Raw genomic sequence first — 22,526 nt, forward strand, 5'->3', positions numbered from 1 at the left:
GTGTGGCTTGTTACAAACTTAGAACATGCTGTGCTGTGCCTGTGCCTTCTGGGTTTCAAGCAATAAGAGAGCCTGGCTCTCTATTCTGGATGTTCTGTCTGTTCTCTCACTGTAGGAGCAAATGGATTTTATGAACTAGCTACAGCCTAATTCAAATACAAACTAGATATATATAGTAATCTCTGGGTAAAATTCTATGCCCTGTGTTAGGCAATCAGAACAGCCTTTTCTGGCCCTAAAAATAATCTAAAAATCTGTGGTTCCATCTCCAACATAGTTTAGAACATCATCAAACATCCTCAAGGATTCAGTTATTTTCACTGCCACAATGCAGCCTACTCTCAACGTATCCCCTGCTTCATGTTGATGGCATAGTCCTATACTGAGGACTTGGGAGCAAGGATGGAGGCCATATAGCATCATTCAGCCAGCTTTACACACTTGGAGGTGTAAGCACCTTGTTTAAAGGTCCCTTTTTATGCCAAAAAGCTTAAAGGAGCCAGGATGGAGCAAACAAGGATCTTACTTCACAAAAAGACCTTTATATATGTCTTTATGCACAAAAGCTTGTCTAACATCTCTCCAAACTATACAGTTGGTCCAGTAAAAGATATCACCAATAAACCTTGCCTCTCATATTTCCTGGATCATCACATTTATAGCAACACTCCAACCTTACTTGGAATCAGTGGTCACCAACTGGTTGATCACAATCAACTGGTTGATCGTGGAGCCTCTGACAGGCGATCTCAGTCTGGGGGCGCTCAGCCACTCAGTTTCATAACCCCATTCCCACCCTCCTACCTCACCTTTGGAACACACTTCATTCAAAATGGCAACTTCATCAAGGAATTAAAACTGCTTGTAAATAAGGGCATTTAGGCAAAGGGGCTTCTCAAAAATAATTACCACATCTCTCCCTAATCTCATCAGCAGTTCTTCAACACTAGTGGTCCAGATTCCCAGCTACTGTGAGTTTATGCAGTTCTATGCAAATCAACTGAAAATCAGACTCCGCATTTTTATTAAACCTATTTTGACCTGAATGTAAGACTAAAATGTTTCAGCTGTCTTATCATATAGATCTTGGTAAATGGAGCATAACAATGCACATTTCCCTTTCTCTAAAAGTGAGAGACCAGCTCTGTTGAATCAGCAAAGGAGTTTGGATGAACTTCTATAAGATAAACTTCCTTCTGCAAACATTATAGCAAGCGGCAACAGATATAGCCCGGGCATTCTGTCACTGGCATAGATCAAAACCATCATCCTTTCAAGGAGATAGATTATTACTGTGAAAGTAAGAAGCCCAAATGCTCTTGGGCCAGGGTCATAGACTGGGAGTCTAAAGAACTGGAACGATACCATGACAATATCAAATTTCTTATCGACTTCAGTAAGACCAGAACTTTATTCCTAGCTCTGCCAGAGACTTGCCATGTGACCTTTGGCAAGTCGTTTTATCTATGTGCCTCAGTTTCCCCTCCACCTCCCCTGTAGGAGGCTGCAACCTAACAGGAGTTTGTATTGTGCCTAGCACAATATTGAAAGACCTCCTCAGTCTTCTACTTCCCAGACTAACTCTTGCCAATTTACTTAGCTCCTTCCTAAAGTACAGTGCTTAAAGCTAAATACATTATAGACCCACCAGCACCAAGTAGAGTGGAATTATTACTTTTCTTCTTTTGTACCTCTGACGCTTTTGTTAAAACACCCCTAGAATGAGATTTGCTTCTTTTTTTTTTTTTGCAATAGCCCCACATTGTCAACTCATCTTTAGTTTGTGATCTGCTAGTTATCTTGCCAACTGCATGTGCACAATTGATGTTAATTCCCATAGTCACACATGGCCTCTCCTTTGCCCTCTGTACCAACATTTGAATTATATGAATTAAAGCCAGTAAAGATATTCCTGACACAGATCCCCTTTTCCAAATTTCTGAACATGTTTTTGCCATCTAAAAATATACTGATTGTTAGAAATACTGTCGTTTTTTAAATCTTCATAGTACATCAACAAGCAGTAAGATTAATTTGTGTGTAGTCAAAATGAAAGTCAGTGTGTCAACGTGTCCATCTGCTAATGGAACAGAGAAAGTTTAAACAAAGTTCCTTGAATATTTTCCTGCCCAGCCCTTCATATTCTACATGTTGTGATACACATATAAATGGTAAATATTTGTTTTACAGTCATAAAAGCCACCTGCTTCTGAATAGTCTTTGTTCAACTTATGAAACAAAAGACTATTTTGGGAGTGCTGAGGGGATGTGTGCGCACATGTAAACATTCTTCCCTGGTATTAAAGTATAGCAAGGAATAAGTGGACAGCAGAGGTTAACATGGAGAAGAAATAAACCTAAAGTTTAAATAATGGATCCAAAAGGGGATTCTGTGAAGTAAGAGATTTAGGAGCTTGCTGTGATTTATGAACCTCTTCCTTCTATTCTCATCTCCCCTCTGCCTGCCCACCAAAACAAAACAGGAGGACAGCAATTTATACTGCTAATCATGTCAATTCAATTGTAAAATGGGTTAAAGGTATTTATGTGCGTAGTAACCATGTAAGCCATCTAATAAATGAAGCTGGATGAATTAGGTTACAAAAACAGCACTCATTTGATTGAAAATTACACTTTTCTAATTGGTAATAAGAAAATGTTTACTGTCCACAAGAAGTTTGGAATCCATTTGGTATACTATTGTGTATTATGATGTTCTGTATGTGATTAGGTTTTCTTTAAGACAAACATGCTTCACTTTTCAAAAATAAAAGAGATACCAAAAAGAGAGTTGAAGATATTCAGTATTTACTTCTACTCTTATGAACTTGAAACACTAATACATACATATATATATTTTCCTTTCCATGCTTACTCTTTTATATTATAAAACAAGTCAGGATGATGCTCTGGAAGATTTATGGCCACATAGGGAATGGCTTCCAAATTTGCTCTGCAGAGGTGCAAAACGTAACATTTTTATTGTTTTCTCCCCATTATATTGTAGCTGCTGTGGTCTAAAGTTATCCTACAAAGTAGATGCATCTTTGCTCAGCATGTCATACCCATTTCTCTTGGGAGAGTGGGTGGTTCCAGCAAAAACCAAGAAGAACGCTACACTATAAAACAAACTCAGTAAAAAGAGGAACTGGTTGAAAAAAGCATCAAGCATGAATTAATACTGTCTGAGCTGGAATAACCTGCTGTTTACTATATACATAATTTTGTAATTTCTGTTACAGAGCCTGCTGCATTTGTATTGAACTTCCCGGGCCCCCCCTGCCAAACTACCACCATAATCTTACATAAATATGTCTCTAACCTGTATGGAGGGAGATGACTTATCTTTATGCTGATTTCTCAAGCCTGTTGTTAAATGATGAACAACACAAACTCAAAGTCTGACACTGTGGGTGCATCCACACGTGCAGGCATGTGCGCTTGCAGTAGCTCAAATAGGAGTGGCACAAATTTGAGCCGGGAATTTCTGCCTCAGTGTGCGCGCCCAGACATGCACTTTGGTATGGGGCAAGTTGTGGCACTTAGGGCAAAATAACCCTGCCCAGCTCCTTCCAGATCTGCAGCCTAGACCCTGAGGCCAGCACAGGTGCTGCTTTGCTTGGGAAGCAGATTAAGACTATTTGCCCTCAGGAGCTTCTGAGGCCCAGCCAGTTGGTATCTGGGGACACTACCCCTTGTGCCAACTGGACTGCTGAAGCAGCCCTGACCTGGAGTGGCCCCTGCCCCCTCTACGCACTGCAGCAGTCTGGCAGTGGGGGCTGCTGCCTGGCTGTGACCTGCTGCCACCTGCAACAGTATCCGCCCCCTTGGACCTGCGGCCCCATGGCTGCATGCCTGCCAGACCCGGATGAGGTGTCTCTGCTCTGCCATCTGGGCAGCTGTTGCCCAGAAGATATGCTCCTTTCAGTGGCCTCTTGGCCCCAAATGGCCAACAAGTCAGCCACCACATCTGCCCTCCAGTGCTGGCCCTGGAGAGGCTCCTCTGCCTGGCTCTCACCACTTGTCTTCACCAAAAGAAATCCTGGTGTTTCCTGTTTAAAAATTGCAAATTCTCTGATAAGAAACCCAAATTTTCTCATTAAAATACCCCAAATAGTGTTCTTTTGCTATTAAAATGAAATGGCACTATATAGAGAGAGATCAGTTGGGCAACATTTTATTGATATATTTACAAGTTTAAAGCAATTTTGAAGTCTATCAGTGCCTCTATCATTGTAATAAAATAAATTCTAAATATCTGAACACTTTGGCATTTACTTTCAGCTTTTTTGTCATAGAAAAGTCAGAGCTTCAACTACCCCCTTCACTCACCAGAATGTACAGTGGTGGACAGCACTGATATGCCTGTGCCCTTCCCCTGCACCTCTCTTTCAACCCACAGCCTGCTCCCCATCCCAGTTCCTTCATTCCTGACCCACAGGGCCAGGTATGTGGGTGAGGGGTTTGTGGGGGTGGCCTAGGGGTGTGGGATTTGTGGGTGGGGTTGCTCAGGAGGGGTGGGTCCCCTGCCTCCCAGAGGGCACAGCCCCACCACACAACTCAGACTGTCCCCCCCACCCCCATGGGCCACAGCCCCCCCGATAGGGGCTAAAGCCCTCCCTGCAGGACCCAGAGCCCCACCTCCCCACAGGGTCTACAGACTCTCTGCATGGCCCCCAGCTCACCCACAGCAGCAGCCATCAGGGCTGTTTGGCGCCTCTGCCTCACCGCATGGGTGGGGCCATGTCCCTTCAGGCAGCTTCAGGCCACTCAGGCTGTCATCTGGGGCCCCGTGTTGCTCACAGGGACTGCCTATTGCACCGGGCCGGGTCCTGCATGCACGGAACTGGCCCGGCCCGACGGCTCATGGGGCCGTGCATGCAGGACCGAGCTTGGCATGACAGGTGGTCCCCACCAGTAGCACAGGGCCCTGGGTAACAGCCTGAGTGGCTCGGAGGTGCCCAAAGGCACATGGGCTGAGCTAGGCCACATTCGTATGATATGGCAGAGGCAGTGCTGGGTGACAGGTGGCCAGGGCCCAGCCGCGTGCCATGAGGCCCCAAGTGCCGTGAGGGCTGCTTCTGCTGTGAGCTCTTTGGGGGTCATGTAGGCCCTGGTGTGTGCTCTTCCTGACTCTTCCAACTGCTGAAACTTCCTTAGCCTGACAAAGGGTTTTTGAACCCGAAAGCTTGCTTAATAACTATTCTCCAACTATTTGGGTTGGTCTAATAAAAGATATCAGATTCACTCAAGGAACCTTGTCTGCCTATGTCCTTAGACCAACACAGCTATAACCTACACCCCCCTGAGTACCTGCAGACACTTGCCAGCTAGGAGAGGAAGAAATAAAAAATAAAAATCTCAGCTACAGGTCATTTCATATTCTGGTCCTAAGGCTGGCTTTAGTTCCAAAATCTGAAGTGTAAATCCAGAATCTGAACTAACAACCACCAAGATATTTGCAGCTACAACCAACCACGAGGAGAGAGAACATACTTTTCCCCTCTTATAGTCATTTCTTTACCAGATTCCCCTCTTTTCCTAACTCCATCTACATCAGCTACGTCACAGGCAAGGAGCACCTTAAACCCTTAGATTTTGGAGGTCTGTGTCAGGGATATCTTTACTGGCTTTAATTCATATAATTCAAATGTTGGTACAAAGGGCAAAGGAGAGGCCATGTGTGACTATGGGAATTAACACCAATTGTGCACATGCAGTTGGACCTAAATGAGGGAAACTAGATTTTCAAAAGGGTTCGGCACCCTACCTAACCTGGGAGATCAACCTAGAAGAGTTAGCCTTCCTGGTACCTGGCAAGGTTTCTCACACAAGTTAATTATTTCCCCTTATTTTGCTTTTCACAGTCCATGGGATCAGAGAGGATGGAGATGCGCAAACGGCAGATGTCAGCGGCCCAGGAGACAACGAGCTCTGCTCAGGCACAGCACGGCGCTGGGAATCGAGGGTCCAATGCCTGTTGTTTCTGCTGGTGCTGTTGTTGCAGCTGCTCATGGTATGTTTTTCAGTCTCTTTAAACCTGCAGAGGTGACCAAGAGGCAGGAGTCAAGATAACAGAAACAAAGGCACCTCTGGGGTACCACAAACATGGCATGGCTGCACTGCTGCTGTGGATGCAGCTTTCACTCCATTGAGTGCATTTTTCCCCTTGAATTAAAGAAGGGTGGAAAAAGGATTTTATTTCCCACCAGCAGCTCCAGGAGCCAAGTAGTAACCATAAGATGGCATTTTAAATAAGGGAACACATTGGGATTTTTTAGCATCCCTATAATGTTTTACACACCCTTTGGGAATGGTTTCCTTGCTGATGAAGTCTCAGTGTGCTTGGTACCATGCAAGAAAAAGCCATCTGCTCCCAGATCTGAAAGAGCTTCCATCCAAGTAAGATAGAGTATATCAGACAGACTGCTCCCTAGGGGAGGGACACACTAGGATTTTTAACAGTTATGTGGTTAAATCTTTTCTTCTGGGCACAGTAGAAGAAACAAATCTTTAGAACGGATTTGGATAGGAACAGAACAAAGACAACACCAACTTGCAGAGGTGCTGTGCACCTAAATGAGGGAAATGAGTGTCTGATGCATCCATGAATCAACATCAGGCATCCAAGTCTAAAAATGCTGACCTCTTTACCCAAGAAGCTGTCTTGCAGAGGCATGGAGATGGCTGGGACAGAAATGGAGAACTATGGGTTTCCAGTTGGCTTCAGATACGCAATAAAAAGATTCCTATGATGGGGTCAGATTAGCCATGGAACCTTTGGTTATTCCAAGAAAAAAAATCCCACATAGAATCATGAAAAATTAGGGCTGAAGGGGAGCTCAGGAGTTCATCTAGTCCAACCCCTTACTCAAAGGAAGACCATCCAACTACATCATCCCAGACAAGGCTTTGTCTACCCAGCTCTTAAAAACCTGTAAGGATGGAGATTCCACAAGTTCTCTGGGTAATCTGTTCCAGTGTTTTACTACTGTCCTCATGAGAAAGTTTTCCCCAATATCTATCCTGGGGCACTCCACTTGACACCAGCTGCCAACTAGATACTGATCCATTGATTACTACCCTTTGAGCCTGATGATCTAGCTGGTTTTCTATCTACTTTACAGTCCATTCATCCAACCCATACTTCATTAGCTTGCTTGGGAGAATGTTGTGGTAGACTGTATCAAAAGCCTTGCTGAAGTCAAGGTATATCACACTATTGCTCTCCCAGCATCCACCAAACCAGTCATCTCATCATAGAAGGCAGTCAGGTTGGCCAGGCATAAAACTTGCCCTTGGTGAATTCATACCGACTATTCCTAATAGTAATAACCGTCTTCTCCAAGTGCTTAGAAATGGATTCCTTGAGGACTTGCTCCATAATTTTTCCAGGGATTGAGGTGAGGCTAACTGGTCTGTAGTTCCCTGAATCCTCCTCCTTCCCTTTCTTCAAGATGGACACTCTATTTGCCCTTTTGCAATCATCTGAGACCTCTCCCAATTGCCACAAGTTTTGAAAGATAATAGCCAGAAGCTCTGCAATCACATCAGCAACTCCCTCAGCTGCATTACATCTGGCCCCATGGACTTGTACACATCCAGCTTTTCCAAATAGTCCTTAACCTGTTCTTTTGCCCCTGTTGGCTGGTCACCTCCTCCCCAAATTGTTGCCAGGTTCAGTAGTCTTGGAGCTGACCTTGCCCGTGAAAACTGAGGTAAAAGAGGCATTCAGTACTTCAGCCTTTTTCATATAATTTTTTACTAGGTTGCTTCTCTTATTCAGTAAGGGACCTTTACCTTCCTCTTTTTGCTGACACTTGTAGAAACCCTTCTCATTACCCTTCACATCCCTTGCTAGCTGCCACTCCAATTGCACTTTGGCCTTCTTGATTGTATCCCTGCATGCCTGCATAATACTAACTCCCTATTTTCTCCAAGTTTTCATTTCTTGTAAGCTTCTTTTTGTGTGTGTGCATTTGAGCTCACTGAAGAGTCCTCTGCTAGTCCAAGCCGGTCTTCAGCCATACTTGCTAGTTGTCCTGCACAATAGGTTGGTTTATTCCTGTGCCCTCAGGAAGATTTCTTTGAAGTACAACAAGCTCTCCTGGATTCCTTTTCCCTCAGACTGGCCTCCTGGGGGATCCTGCCTATCAGTTCCCTGAGCAAATCAAAATCTGCTTTTCTGAAGTCTGTGATCCTTACTCTGCTGCTTCCCTTCCTTCCCCTTCCCCTCAGGATCCTGAACCATCCTATGGTCACTATTGCCCAAGTGTCATCCACTTCCACATTCCCACCAATTCTTCCCTGTTTGTGAGTAGCAGGTCAAGAGCACAGACCCTAGTTGGCCTCTCCAGCACTTGCACCAGGAAGTTATCCCCAACACTCTTCAAAAACTCCCTGGATTGCTTGTGCACTCCTGCACTGCCCTCCCTTCAGATGTCAGGGTGATTGAAGTCCCCCATGAGAACCGGGCCTGTAATTGGGAAACTTGTGCTAGCTGTTTGAAGAAAGCCTCAGCCACCTCATCCTCCTGATCTGGTGGTCTATAGCTAGGGATGTACTTAAATCAGAGAGCCTGGGGCTAAATTTTATGGGCTCGCTGCAGCCCCTGGCTCCAGCTTCACAAGCAGACCACAGTCCCCCTCTCCTCCCTCCACCCCCCCCCATATGCCTTTGATTGGCTGGGGTGGCCAGCAGACACATGGGATGTCACCAGCCCTTGCCCCTGGTCCAGTCTGGTCCTGCTCCCCACACAGCCCTAGCCTGCATGGGGCAAAAAATAAGCCTCCCCACCCACAGAGGTGCAAGGATGAGCCACTGCCACCCCACTGCCCTCCTCCCCCCGCCCCCTGCCCCAGCCTGGTTCTACTCTCCTCAGCCCAGCCGCACTTCCCCACCACAGCTGGGCCATGCTGCCCCCCAGGTCCACGTGGAGACAGGCTGCTGCCATCCCATTGCCCCCTGGCCTGGGGCTGGCTCTGCTCCCTTTGGTCCCTTCCCCCACCCTCCAAAGTACCCACTTACTGCAGAATGGGACCAGCCAGGCCAGGTAGTTATGGCTGCAGCTGCTGAGAAAAAAAAAAAAGCAGGGCTGGGCCTGTTCCTGTCTGCCCAGGCTGCAGGACTGAGAGGCTGCATGAGTGCAGCCCTCTCACCCAATCAGCAGCCAGGAGTAGGGGCAGCAGCCATCTTGGCTGCTGTCCAAGCAGGGGAAAAAAAAGAAAAACCTTTTATTTTTACACGGAGCCCAACTTTTCCCCTTTTGTGCAGCATCTTTTTTCAGTGGACTTCTCCAATTTTCATGGAAAATGCCTGATCTTGCATTTTCCACTAAAATGGCAACATTATGAATTTGGTACATCCCTATCTATAGCAGACACCCACCACGACATCACCCTTGCTCCCTTGCCCTCTGACTGTAACCCAGAGATTTTCAACAGTCCCGTCTTTAGTTTCATACTGGAGCTCTGAGCAATCACACAGCTCTTCTACATAAAGAGCAACTCCTCCTCTTCTCCCTTGCCTGTCCTTCTTGAACAGTTTGCACCCATCCATGACAGCACTCCAGTCATGTGAGCTATCCCACATCATCATTCTATAACAGTGCCGGGACTCCCAGTGCTTCCTGCTTGTTTCCCAGGCTCTGGGCATCCATGTACAGGCACCTGGGGTAACTAGACGATTGCCCTACCTGCTCAGGAAGAATGAGGAGGCCTCCCCTGTCCTCCCTCCACCTTGTGCTGCCTCCAGGTCTCCTGCTTCCCCACTTACCTCAGGCCTTTTGTCTCCATCCTCTGGTGAACCTAATTTAAAGGCCTCCTCACTAGGTTAGCAAGTCTGTCTACAAAGATGCTCTTCCCTCACTTTGTCAGGTGGATCCTGTCTCTTCCTAGCAATCCTTTTTGGAACAGCATTCGGTGGTTAAAGAAGCCAAAACCTTGCTGGTGACACCATCTGTGCAGACATGCATTGATCTGCAGGATGTGCCCTCTCCTGCCCAGGCCCTTCCCCTTGACTAGAAAGACTGAGAATATCACTTGAGCCCTCTGTCCCCTTCACCCTTGCTCCCAGAGTTCTGTAGTCACTTTTGATCTTTTCAGGGTAGCTCCTGGCAGCATCATTGGTGCCCACATGGATGAGCAGCCTCAGGTAGTAGTCAGAAGGCTGCATGAGTCTTGGTAATCCTTCCGTGACATCTCAGATCCAGGCTCTGGGCAAATGGCAGACCTCCCAAGACAACAGGTCAGGCCAGCAGATGGATGCCTCTGTGCCCTGCAGAAGGGAGTCTTTCTTGTTTGCTGACCCTGGTCACTTGGCATCTCCTTTTTACCCTTCTGTGCCTGAACTGGTTCTGCCCCTTGTTAAGGCTTTTGTCAAACACAGGCAGCAATGACCCAACAATATCCCAGCTGTTCAGAGCACACACCCAAACACACAGCTCACCAAACAAACACACAGCCCTGGCTCATTCATCTTCCCAGAGCAGGATCTGGTGCCTGGTCCCTGGCTCCTCTTCCCTTTCCTGCTCTTGTGCCCAACAAACTGCTTGCATACTGTCCTGTTTACTGCCCCTGTTCACTCAGAAGCATATCTAGCTGGCATAAATTTGCAGTAGAATAGAGTTCCCAGAATGCAAAATTAAGTTCAAACATACATCAAACATCTTATATAAACATGTGTTCCTATGTCTGTGTTTTTATGTTATACCATCTTAACACTTTATTCTAAAGTTCACTTTTTTATCTGACTTCTCACACCTTTGACTTCATCATCATTACCCCTTTCTAACAGACTGCTTCACTTTAAAAAACACATTGGGCCAGTGCAATGTCTCTTTTACAATTATAAGCAAGTAATAACAAAATGGAAGTAACATACTTCTTTATCTCAAAGGAGCATTAGGTTTTGTAAGGGTCTCCGAGATCCTGCAACAGAAAGCGTTACTAGCGTCTTTGTATTGCAGACTCATTTTCAAAGAGTTCTTGTTGGATTTGTGACCATATCTCCACTGATTTCCTAACAGTGAAGTGTCAGTCACTACCTACTTTGTACAAGTGTAGAGTATTTCACAAGGTTCAAGAGACTGGTGAATCAGGCTCCATGTCACCACTGCTTCAGTTGAAGTTACCTCAGGATGAATTTTAAACCAAGACTGACTGCATCCCTTAAAGATATGCCATAGTTCAAACAGGTGTTTGAAGCCTGATGCAGAAATTACTGGGTGATGTTCTATGGCCTGCATCATGCAGGAAGACAGAACAATAATCATAGCAATCTCTCCAATTAGGAATGTTAGCCAATTAAGAGATGGTAAATTTAATCTAAAATTACCTACCTAACTTTGGCTTCCTGAATTAAAAATCTGTTCTCACCCAAGCATGGAAAAATCAGCCAGGGGATGGCAGTACCGTATTACTTGAAACCTACAAGGTGTTAAGTGACCTGCCCAAGCTACTCAGGCAAGTTGGATCAATCAGTGTACGTACTTGCCAAGCCATGCAATAGCATCCTCAATGGCCATGTGCAGTTCCTGTAGTCTGCCACTGAATTTAGTCAGTGGGCAGTCATCGACAATATGCAACATGGCGTGTGTTTTGCCACAGCTACAGTCTGGATTGTTGCAAAGACCCCAGTGGTGGAGGCTGGCTGAACACAGACCTTGCCCTCTCCAGAACTTATTCAGCAAAACTCAATGGTGTGGCAAATTGAAGCCAGGTGGGCAGACTGTAGGATCTGTGAGAAGGAACTTGTTTGGTGGTAATGTCAACCTCCATTCCTCACACCAGAGTGTCTCTGCTGTACAGTCCTGATGCAACAGTTTTGATCACAATGGGTGTCATGATGGTAGACATGCAGCAGGTGGATTTAAAAAATCATTGTATGATGGCAAGCTTGGATTGGTATAGATCTTCTCCAGTAGCTTGCTAGTTGCAACTTCCTGTTAGATATGAGGGGGAACAATGTTGCTCAGGACTGGGAGCCAAGGTAAATGGGTTGGTTGAAGAGTTCCTCAGATGATGCGCATTGTCGAATGTAGCTGGACATCAGTAAGTTTGGTGTGTGATGACCAGGTCCAGACTGGTACCTAGTACTCTGCCACAGAATATGAGATGGCAAGAGCTGACATCCTTAGAGTTGAGGCTTTTGCACCCCACAGTGAACCAGCTAGCTTAAGGAGGTTGTTGCATGTTTCAACTTTTATTGCTGTCTTTCAAGTGTTCATGGTAGTTCAATGTCTGGTTTTGCATCACACCCAGGTAGACAGGTTGTACTTTGTGACAGCTTCTGACCATTCAGGTAGATGTTCAGCTCCTGGACAGCACTGGCATTGTGTAGGGGGAAAATGCTGGAAAATTGTCTTACTGACACTTGGCTGGAGGCTCCAAGTCTTGCAGTAGTCAACCAGCTTTGCGACATCACTGTTCCGAGTATGTTCTAGCTCAGAGAAAGTCCAGGCTTGGAATCCACAGCAGATGTCATCAGCATAGATGAATTTCCATGACTAGGTTTGTAGCAGGTCATTGGTGTAGAGGTTGTACCAGGGTGTAGAGCCAAGAACTTAGAACCCAGATCTCCTGACTCCTGAATTGATGCTATAACCATTAAATACAATTCAACTCAGAAGAGATCATCATGGAGAAGGGGTAGGTAGAAGTAGGTATTTTCTTCTGGGCATGATTATGGCCATGTGCAATACTGCCATAGAAGATTTCAGGAGCTTTGGAAAGCTTTTGAAGCTCTCATGTCTTTATGTACTCTGCCCACTAAAGGCACTATATAGTACTGTGAGAAAAAGAAACACCAAATATTGGTGATACTGGACTCCTCTTATAGTTAACCATGGCCTTTTGGGTTGCTGGAGATAGCAAAAGTAAAATGGCTCCTCCAGAAGAGAGGAAGGCAACAGTCTGAATATCTAATGAAAGACTTTAAGGTAGAATCAAGTCCATTAATCTGTCAATGAAGCTCTTGTTCACTATCAAAAATCTCATTATCTGTCAGATTGATCAAACAGGTCGGCCAATTATGCAGTTCAGGTCCAGTCACACTAAGACAGAATAGCCAGTAGTACTGCCAAGTAATTTGACTTTACTCTGGGGTAAGAGTGGAATGGAAGCAAGATATGCAACCTCACCTCACTTTAAGTCAACCCATTATATACTGGTATAAGTTTCATAGGTCTACTTCACCAGTCAATTTCACCTTGAGGTAGATGATTGCCTAGTGCAAACTGCCTTTTCTACTACCCAGTGGCCAGGTACTGTAATGGAACCTACTAATGGCAGCTAGGTAGGGTAAGCAAGTCAAATATCTGCCCCTACTACAGAGTAAATTTACTAGAGTAAAATCTGAGATATACTGCTCTCTGATAACCCTATAGTGTGTCCACATCCTCAGTCCAACTCAGAATAATCCTGAGAAGAAACATTAGCTCTGTGCATTTTTCCCAGCACCTGAAGCAGCAACATACATCTTGGGTATTGGTTCAATCCCTGTAAAATTGAGCAAAAAAGGTAGATCAGCAAACAATCAATAGATACTGGAAATAGTGTAAATTCTGTACTTCATTGATGTTGTTTGACATTTCCACTCTAGTAAAACCTGGGGTGCTTGTACACATGATGGGGGTTTAGTCCTCAGGGTTTTATTCTAGGCCCCCTAAATTGAAATGGTGGGTTTTTAATCAAAGCCCACCATTTCAATTTTCCCATCACGTTACAGCGAGGGCCCCGATCCTTTCTTTTTTCTTTTTGTGTCAGAGTCGGAACCTGCCTGCAGCCAGGAAGTGAGCAGCAAACAGACCAAGTGGCCCCACAGCTGCGGGGGGCCCTGGTCCTTCCCTCCACAGTGACAGTGCCCCCTGGGCCACTCAGGGGAGCTGCTAGCAGACCGAGTGCTGCCCCTGCCTCCATCCAACTGTTCCCCAAGTCCACTCAGGGTGCAGACCCCGGCAGACACGGCAAGGGGCCTGATCCTTTTTTTCTGCAGAGCCTGCCCACTTCTCCCACAGCTGGAGGGGGGAGCTGAGAGCTGCATCATTGCAATTTGCAATGTTGCAACATTGCAAACTAAATTACATCCATATGTAGTTTAGTTTATAATGATGCAAACTCATCTAAAGCCCCTAAAATTGGCACATGTGTAACGTGTAATGCCATTAAGCCACACAAATGAAATTTTCATCAAGTGTACAAGCACACCTAGAGGTCAACCAGACCAGGGCTTTCTTATGCTAAGTGCAATACACACATGTAAGAGATGGCAGCCAAAAAAATATCACAAGTTTTCTACAAGAAGGAACACATTGGGGCACATTTGGATATGGTCACAATATTTCCTTATTCAAAAAGTATGTAACCCTGACCCCCCCCCCCCAGTCTTCCAAGAGATGTAGGTAGAGCTAAAGGGTTAGGATTCAAAAGTTTGGATTCAAGGAGTCAAAAGTACCTGGTTTGTGCCATTTTTAGATCCGAACCTGCTGCAAACCATAAGTAGTGTCAAAGCAACTGCAGTGCTCGCAAGGATAAGGGAACTTTCCATCCAAACAGGTCATAAAGCATAACCAGCACTAAGTCAAGGAATTACTTGGGATGGAAACTGGAAGGAACATACTGGGGAAGAGAAGCCCAAACTAGAAATGATTTTCTGTTTGCTTTGTAAATTATTCATTCTTCCTTCTATCATTCATCACTTTGTATAGCAAGGGCAGACCAGTCCCCAGGCCCTTGTAGTTTTACTCAAACCAGAATGCAGTATTTGCCATCCTGAAAGCTCTGCTTCAAGTCTAATGCTTAGAATATGAATAGAGCTAGGTGTTGTGGTAGATAAGGAATAGACTTAAACAGTTGCAGGAAACCAACCCAACTGAGACGAGGAAACTGAGTGCTTCTTGCAAATACACAGTACAACATAGAGATGCTGACATTTGGGATGACTGACCCTGGGGTGGAGACTAGAGAAAAAACCCATCATCCTTCTCCTGGGGGTGAGGTATATTTTGTAAGTGCTAAAATCATGTAAGGCGCTGAGCGCTCAGGGTTTAGCACGAGTAAATGTTGAGCTGGATCTGGCAAAAGGCCTTTTCTCTTGCAGGGAGCCCACAGTGAAGGAGAGGGCATTACCCTCTAAGTGCCAGTAGATCAACAGTTCATACCGCTGAAATCTCTGAAACTCAGGGTTGCTTTTAACTTCAAGTTGCATATTAAATTATACACTCTCATAGCTTCAGGTGGGTGCTTCTTTCTCAACCAGAGGAAATGAAATCACATTATGTACCCTTCTTTAGCACATAAATAAAAACTTCCTCTCTCACTACTTTTTTAAAACTGTTGTCAAACTATTTCTTGCCATTTTATCTCATATTTTCTCTGATGCTCCATTTTCTGTGCACTTCAGTGTTAAAATGATACAAAGAAAATGATTTACTCAATGGGGTGTGCAAAATTACCCAATGTTTATAACTATTCAAATTCCTATTTGTTTCATAATAGGCTGGGAACCAGCTACAGGCTACAAACAGAGCAGCTTTGCTTTGCTTTAAAAGCATTTCTAATTTTCTGAGAACAACTGTTTCCTAGTAGTGAGGAATGTGAAACAAACTGCAATTAAAATAATCTATTTATAATCCCTATTTATAGAGCACCTTCCCTCAAAATAGCTTGAGTGCTTTGCACAGAGAAAATTATGAATAGGAACAAAAATAACAGTCTGTATGAGTCATGCAGCTGAGACAGAACATCTGATATTCAATGCCCTTTTAATACTAGAATTAGAACAAACTGCTATGGGCTGGGGTAATGAATCCGGAGGCGTGTATTACTACAGCTGCCATTCAAGTTTCAGGCCTCTTCCCCTTCTGCAGCCTGTAGAAGATGTAGCTAAGTAAATATTCCCTTTCCTTTGCTCTGTACCTTTACATTTCTAGAAAATCTGCCCATCCAGAAGGACCAATGTCATTTTGTGTGGTGGTGTTCTCTTAAGGAGACTTGTGCTCTTCGTTGATCTGTTGTTTCTCTCTAAAATACATCAAGCCAGAGGATAGTATTACTTTGTTGTGTTTTCCATAATCACCAACACGTCTGTTCATATTTCACAAAAACACCAGGATAAAAGTGGTCACTATTGGGTCTTGTATTTCCCACAGTCACCTTGAAATCCAAGGACAAGGCAATATATTATAGTTCTTTTGTAATTACTGTGTCTGCCTGTACAGAGAAAATACATTAAAATAGTTTATTTGAAGGTATTTTACAGGTATATTACACAAAATGAGGTGCTACAGGAAGTGTGACCACCACAGCTCAGGGACATGTAGAAAACATCCTCCAGGTTTCTATTGTATCAAGATGTTATAAGAGAAAAGATGGCGGTTTCCCATTTCCCAAAAGCTACATTTATTTGAGTCCGAAAACTTCTGCAAAACTTTAGGAATATCTCTGCAGATTACGGGCACAAAACATAGAATAAGAAAAAAAAAAAACCCCAAAAAGATTAGAACCCATTGAAGTGTCAAAGTTGCAGATAAGATAAAGTCATGAGTTTACAAGCAAACAAGTAAAGAATATTTACACTTTTTAAAAGAAACTCGTCTCCATTTAAGAGAGATTTCTAAGAACTAAAGTGAAAACAGTGACGTGAAGTAGCTGTTATATTAAAGAAAGGTAAGACAACAAACAAAGCAATTGAAAGCTCAAAGATTTTCCCTATAAATTGTATGAAACTCACTAGTTTATAACAATTGTAGCAAGAGCCTATAAATCCAGGTTTTCATCATGGATAATGCATTATAATTTGTTTTGTACCTTTTGGTCTTGACAAATCCTAAATGGCTTTGGAGACATTGTGTATGTGTATTTTTTTTTCCATATGGATTACCTCTCTCAGTTGCAGCCATAGGCTGAAATGCAACAGCCATTCTGTACAAGGGGAAAAAAACCCCACACATTTTGGAATTTAAGCAAAGAAGGGATATTTTGAAATCATAGAAAGGATTGGAGGGTCTGCACAAGGTCATTCTAATGCATCTCTCTGCCCCCAGACAGAATCAGTTTTATTTCAGATGTTCATCTTATGCACATTTATACCACCTGGCCCGTAAAAAAAACACTAAACCAAACCCAACCCAAAACAAAACATGTACTCTGTCAACTCCGTAAATAATCCATTCTAGAGGTAGGTAATCCTCATTTGATAATCTTTATTTGGAATTTGACCAGCGACAGAACTTTGTCATTCTTTTTGTAAAGAATGTCATATTTTATAATGAACATCAGTTTTTGTGGCTTGTATTTGTCTCTCATCTAAACCTGCAATCATCGTAGAAAGGGAGGGCTCATCAAAAGCATTTTCCTGGATTAAACTTTATGCTTTGAAAGCCGTGCCAAACTCTGCTGTGGCAGTGCTAGAAAGCAGCCTGATTATTTTCCCACGTATTCTACTTGTGTTAATGTTGTTAGATTTATGCAGGTGCAAATCTAGTTTAAGGTTAGAATAATATGGCATACAGATAGTTTCTGTCTAGTTAAGGTAAAGCAAAATAGAAGAACAATCTTATGTTGGTTGAACTTTTATTTAAAACTTGACCAAGATTTCTGTTTGTTTGCTCCCTTGCAGCCTTACTGTTAGGAATCGAGATGAAGAGCAAGCCAGGAGATCATCACAGGAACTCAGAGCAGAGGGAATTCCATACTGCGAGGAATGGTAGATGCTCTCATTGTATATTTTAGTATAGGGAAAATAGGTTCCCTCTTATGCATGCGCACACAAAAGAAAATCCTACTGTCACCTATACATTTTGTTGTCAGTAACCCATAGGTGCCATGTAACAGCATCTATGAACTATTTCCAAACCTACCCCTAATAGTTAATTACATCTAGGGCTGGATCCATAAAAAAAATTTAAATTCTTTATGCCACCATAGCAACAACACAGCAAAGACTGATTCTCCCATTCTCCTAAAAATCTGTTTTAAACTCCTGCCTCTTTAACCAATCCAGTTGGTAGTGCTCAGCTGTAAAAGGGCAGCAAACAAGGGAGAACATAGATTCCCTTCTGCCAAATAGATATTTTGCTTTCCTTTCTTAGCTGTTCCAATGCTGTATCACCTGGAGGCCTCTAAAATGTATACACACAGAGGTGTACTTTTTGTACAAACAGCTGTAATCCCTGGTGGTACTTTGCTCTTGCCTGCATATATATTCCTACAGCAATGGAGAAATTGGTAAACCAAAGGTTGGCAATGTTTTGCTACCGTGGGCCACCACTTGTGACCCAGCTCCTACTGTGGGCTGTAAAATCTCTGCAGATAAAGAAATAGCTACAAAAAGGAAAACAGTAGGACCCTGCGGATGCTGCCTCTGCTGCTCCAGCTGGAGCATGCTACTGATTCCCCAAGCTGCCATGAGCCAGACCATCTCTTCACATGCCCAGTCTGGCCTGTGGGCTGTAGGTTGCTGATATTAGTGTAAACAATGCTTATTCTGGCTAGGAAAGAACGGTGATTGGTTGCATCAGTTTTTGCTGCTCTTGTAGTTATTTTGAGCAGTGACTCCAGGCATTTCTTTAAATTAAGGGTACTGTATACATTTGCTAAAGGTGCTTTTGAAAATGTAAGATCTTCTACAATTCTTATAGCCTTAAATTGAATATGCATGACAACACTGGGCATCACTTTTACTAGTCTGGCATGCCAGCAACTAGAGCCAGGGAAAGGTCAGTTTTTCCCTGTTTCAGGGTTAGTGATTGGATTCTCAGTAACAGTCAATATTCTCTATTTCTCTCTCTCTCTCAAGCCCCACTCCAACACTTGAAGAAGTAAATGCCTGGGCTCAATCATTTGACAAGTTAATGCTCACTCCAGCAGGCAGAAATGCTTTCCGAGAGTTTCTCCGAACTGAGTTCAGTGAAGAAAACATGCTTTTCTGGATGGCCTGTGAGGACCTAAAGAAAGAATCCAACAAAAGTATTCTTGAAGAAAAAGCAAGGCTAATATATGAGGATTATATTTCCATTCTTTCTCCAAAAGAGGTGTGTAACCCTTTTCAATCATTCTTTAATACTGCCTTGGCAGGCGACTTGCTACAGTTAAATAAAGGCAAATAAGCCAAAGTTGTAATTCTTATGAGATGCATTGCTAATTCTAGAGGCCTAGGAAATGAGGGCCTCAAGCTGCCATAGCTTAAACTCCCCTGATGTATTAAAGTTTCATACACAGTATTAGAAGTCAGTGACAAGCTGCCTGTAATTCTTAAGCATAACAGGGAAAAGACAATAATTTCTCCCCCTTGCCTCTTACTTGAATATCTGGTTGATGAATAACCTCATTTTTCCTGAGTCCCAAGAAGAAAGAACAGATGCCTTAAAAAGTTTCACAAAATTGTATAGTTTTCCATGTAATATTATAGAAATTTCTCAAATTTCTCAAAGGACTGTTTTAGCAGTACACTAAACTGCTTCCAACATACTAAACCTATTTCCAAAGCTTCATAGTTCATACACCTAACATTATATACTGTATTACCAGTCACAGTGATACAAATGGGACTACTTATACAGGTGAAGGTACTGTCAACATTTATTGGACCTGTTCTATTCACCCAAGATCTTTACAAAGACTGTCACCTCAAAAATATATTAAAAAAATCATAATCACCACTGACAGAAAAAATGATACAACTATTTGCATTTCATGTCCAAGTTTTCCTGAACATAAGCAAAGGGATTTGCTTAACCCATTGATTCTCAATTAGGGTGTTTGTGTGCTTTGAAATTCTTTTAAGGGTCTCACACAATATTAGCAGTGTTAGGTATACAAATCTAGATTTCAAATAGGAATCCATACCATCAAAAAGGTTTCTGATCTGTTGTGGTCTTTGAGTTCTTTGCAACAAGAAGATTGATATATCTATATCTCGATATATCTATACATACATACATACATACATAAAACATGGCTACTCTTGGATGGATGGGGGTGTGTGTGTGTGTGTGTGTGTGTGTGTGTGTGTGTGTGTGCGTGCGTGCGTGCGTGCGTGCGTGCGTGTTGTCTGACAAGAGAGAGGATGAATTACAATATATTAGATAGAGAGATACCATCAAAAAGGTTTCTGATCTGTTGTGGTCTTTGAGTTCTTTGCAACAAGAAGATTGATATATCTATATCTCGATATATCTATACATACATACATACATACATAAAACATGGCTACTCTTGGATGGATGGGGGTGTGTGTGTGTGTGTGTGTGTGTGTGTGTGTGTGTGTGTGCGTGCGTGCGTGCGTGCGTGCGTGCGTGTTGTCTGACAAGAGAGAGGATGAATTACAATATATTAGATAGAGAGGGGGAGAGGGGGAGAGAGAGAGAGAGAGATTTTTCTTGTCAAAGAATAAGTGAAAGCCAAGAGCTGGAATTTTCCAAGAGGTGCCTTGAGTGTTAAAAAGGTTGAGAACTTCTGGTTTAAACAGTAGCTTTGTAGGTCGCAGTTACCTTCTACATATTCTTGCTGCCATGAAATCCATCCTAATCCATCCTCTTTGGAACAATACCAATTCCCAAGGAAACAAGTTGTCACACAAAATTAAGTCTCTCATACCATTAAGTACTAAACGGAGATGGAAAGAAATTCTTCATAAGTAATGACAAAATTATAGACTTCAGTATTTAAAAGTGAGGTTGCTTTTGTGGAAGAATTGCTTTACAAATATTCAGAAAAGATTATATGCAGCAGGGGTGTCAAACATATGACCCCAGGGGCTCAACCACCCACCTCTGCAGGCCAGATTCATCCTGTGGGATTCATTGCTAGAGCTGCTGGAGCCCTTGTGGCAATGACATTAATTTCTGCTGTTTCAGTACAGCTCTGTAACCTAGGAAGTTAATATTATTAGTCTCCACTGCTCCCCCCCTCCCCCCTTACTGCTGAAATTGAGGTTCTTGGCAGCAGCAGGGGAAAAGTGTGTTTGAAGGGGGCCAGGGGGGGAGCGGGGGCAGGAGGCAGGGAATATTTCAGGGGCGGGCAATTATTTTGGGCGGAGAGCCACTTACTGAATTTTGGCAAGCTATCAAGGGCCGTATGACAGGTCACCAGGGGCAGATTAAATATTTTCCTAAATTTTTTAGGGGCCCCATGGGCCTGATAGAATGGCCTGGTGGGCTGCATCTGGCACGCGGGCCGCATTTTGCCCACCCTTGGAATAGATGGTAAACAGCACCAGTGCTAAATTCCATGGGTTCTGGAGCTTTATCTTGTGACTCTAGCAATTGCTGGGATTAACCTCACCACCCCTAGATTTGGCCCATGAAAGGGGGGGGGGTGGTATTTGCTATTTAGATCTAATCTGTGAGGCCCAGTAAATTTGACACCTCTGGTATACAGGTTAGGAAGTATATTCTGTGCATGTATAGGAACCTTGACTTTCTGGGAGGGAATGGTTGTTAGGAAGTGCTGCTTTGAAAGTGGGTGGAGTTGAAAGAGCATGCATGTGCTGTTACTTTTTTTTTTCCCTCTTTTTTGCATATGCAGGTCAGCCTGGATTCCAGAGTAAGGGAAGTTATCAACCGAAATATGCTGGAGCCATCACAACATACTTTTGATGATGCACAGCTCCAGATTTACACCTTAATGCACAGAGACTCCTACCCACGGTTTATGAACTCTGCTATTTATAAGGACTTGCTTCGGTCCTTATCTGAAAAATCTGTAGAAGCATAGGATTTTTTTTTTTTTTTATTAATGTATTTATTTAAAAAAACAAACAAAAACAAAATGGAACTCTGGGCTATACCAACCAACAGGGAATTTAGAGTCAAAAGGATTTACCTGAAAATCTCTCAGGCATATTTTAATATGGACTGAATGTTTTAACCTGCAGAGGGCTCTGACACCACAACCCAATTGCAGTTTCTGATCCTTAGTGAAACTTTGCAAAGGGGAATGCAAGGAATTGTTAATGTTGAAAAATAGTACTTTTTCACCATAGCAGCATGCAATTCAGGCAAACTCTTATATGGGAAAACACCTTACAATTACTATGTGAAAAGAAAAACACTGTTTTAAAAGTAGTGTAAACTATGATTTCTTCCTTCCTTAAGAGTCAAACTGACTGTCCTCCTTCCCCCCCCCCATGGACAAAGTAAAAATAGTATGTGCTGTTGCTATTTTGGTTACTCTAGACTGAAATGTCACATTTCCATAACTATAGTACCTGGTCATTGGCTATGAAGTAGCAATGGTACTCTCTACTTGTCTTAGGGTATTTAATACATGTAAGCAGTACGCTCATGGAAGTAAGTGTGACCCTCAAATTTTATGGAAGTTAGTGGTTGAAATAATGCTGCCTATAAAAATCTTTTGTTGAAAAGTGTTATTTTACTACCTGAGTCGGCTGAAAACATTTTAAAGTTCATACCGTTAATGTTTATAAAAGTTAATTTAGGAGGGAAGAGTCTGGGCATTTACTATCTTAAATAAAGCACAACAATTCTCATGTGTTGTTCTCATTACTGGAGAAGTAGGTGCAAGAAA

At 43.2% G+C, this 22,526-nt stretch overlaps 1 protein-coding gene across 1 annotated transcript in view; it reads left to right on the forward strand.

Moving 5' to 3' along the window:
- RGS20 (regulator of G protein signaling 20) overlaps window positions 1-21,785 on the forward strand; it is a 93,047-nt gene extending 71,262 nt beyond the window's left edge. The window contains exons 2-5 of the mRNA XM_006023862.3: window positions 5,868-6,016; window positions 17,617-17,703; window positions 18,796-19,030; window positions 21,525-21,785. Of these exons, the coding sequence (XP_006023924.2) occupies window positions 5,868-6,016; window positions 17,617-17,703; window positions 18,796-19,030; window positions 21,525-21,713 (660 nt within the window). The 3' untranslated portion in view covers window positions 21,714-21,785. The remainder of the gene's footprint in view (window positions 1-5,867; window positions 6,017-17,616; window positions 17,704-18,795; window positions 19,031-21,524) is intronic.
- The last annotated feature ends 741 nt before the right edge of the window (window positions 21,786-22,526 follow it).

This window comes from Alligator sinensis, unplaced genomic scaffold (assembly GCF_000455745.1).
Source record: "Alligator sinensis unplaced genomic scaffold, ASM45574v1 scaffold612_2, whole genome shotgun sequence".
NCBI lineage: Eukaryota > Metazoa > Chordata > Crocodylia > Alligatoridae > Alligator > Alligator sinensis.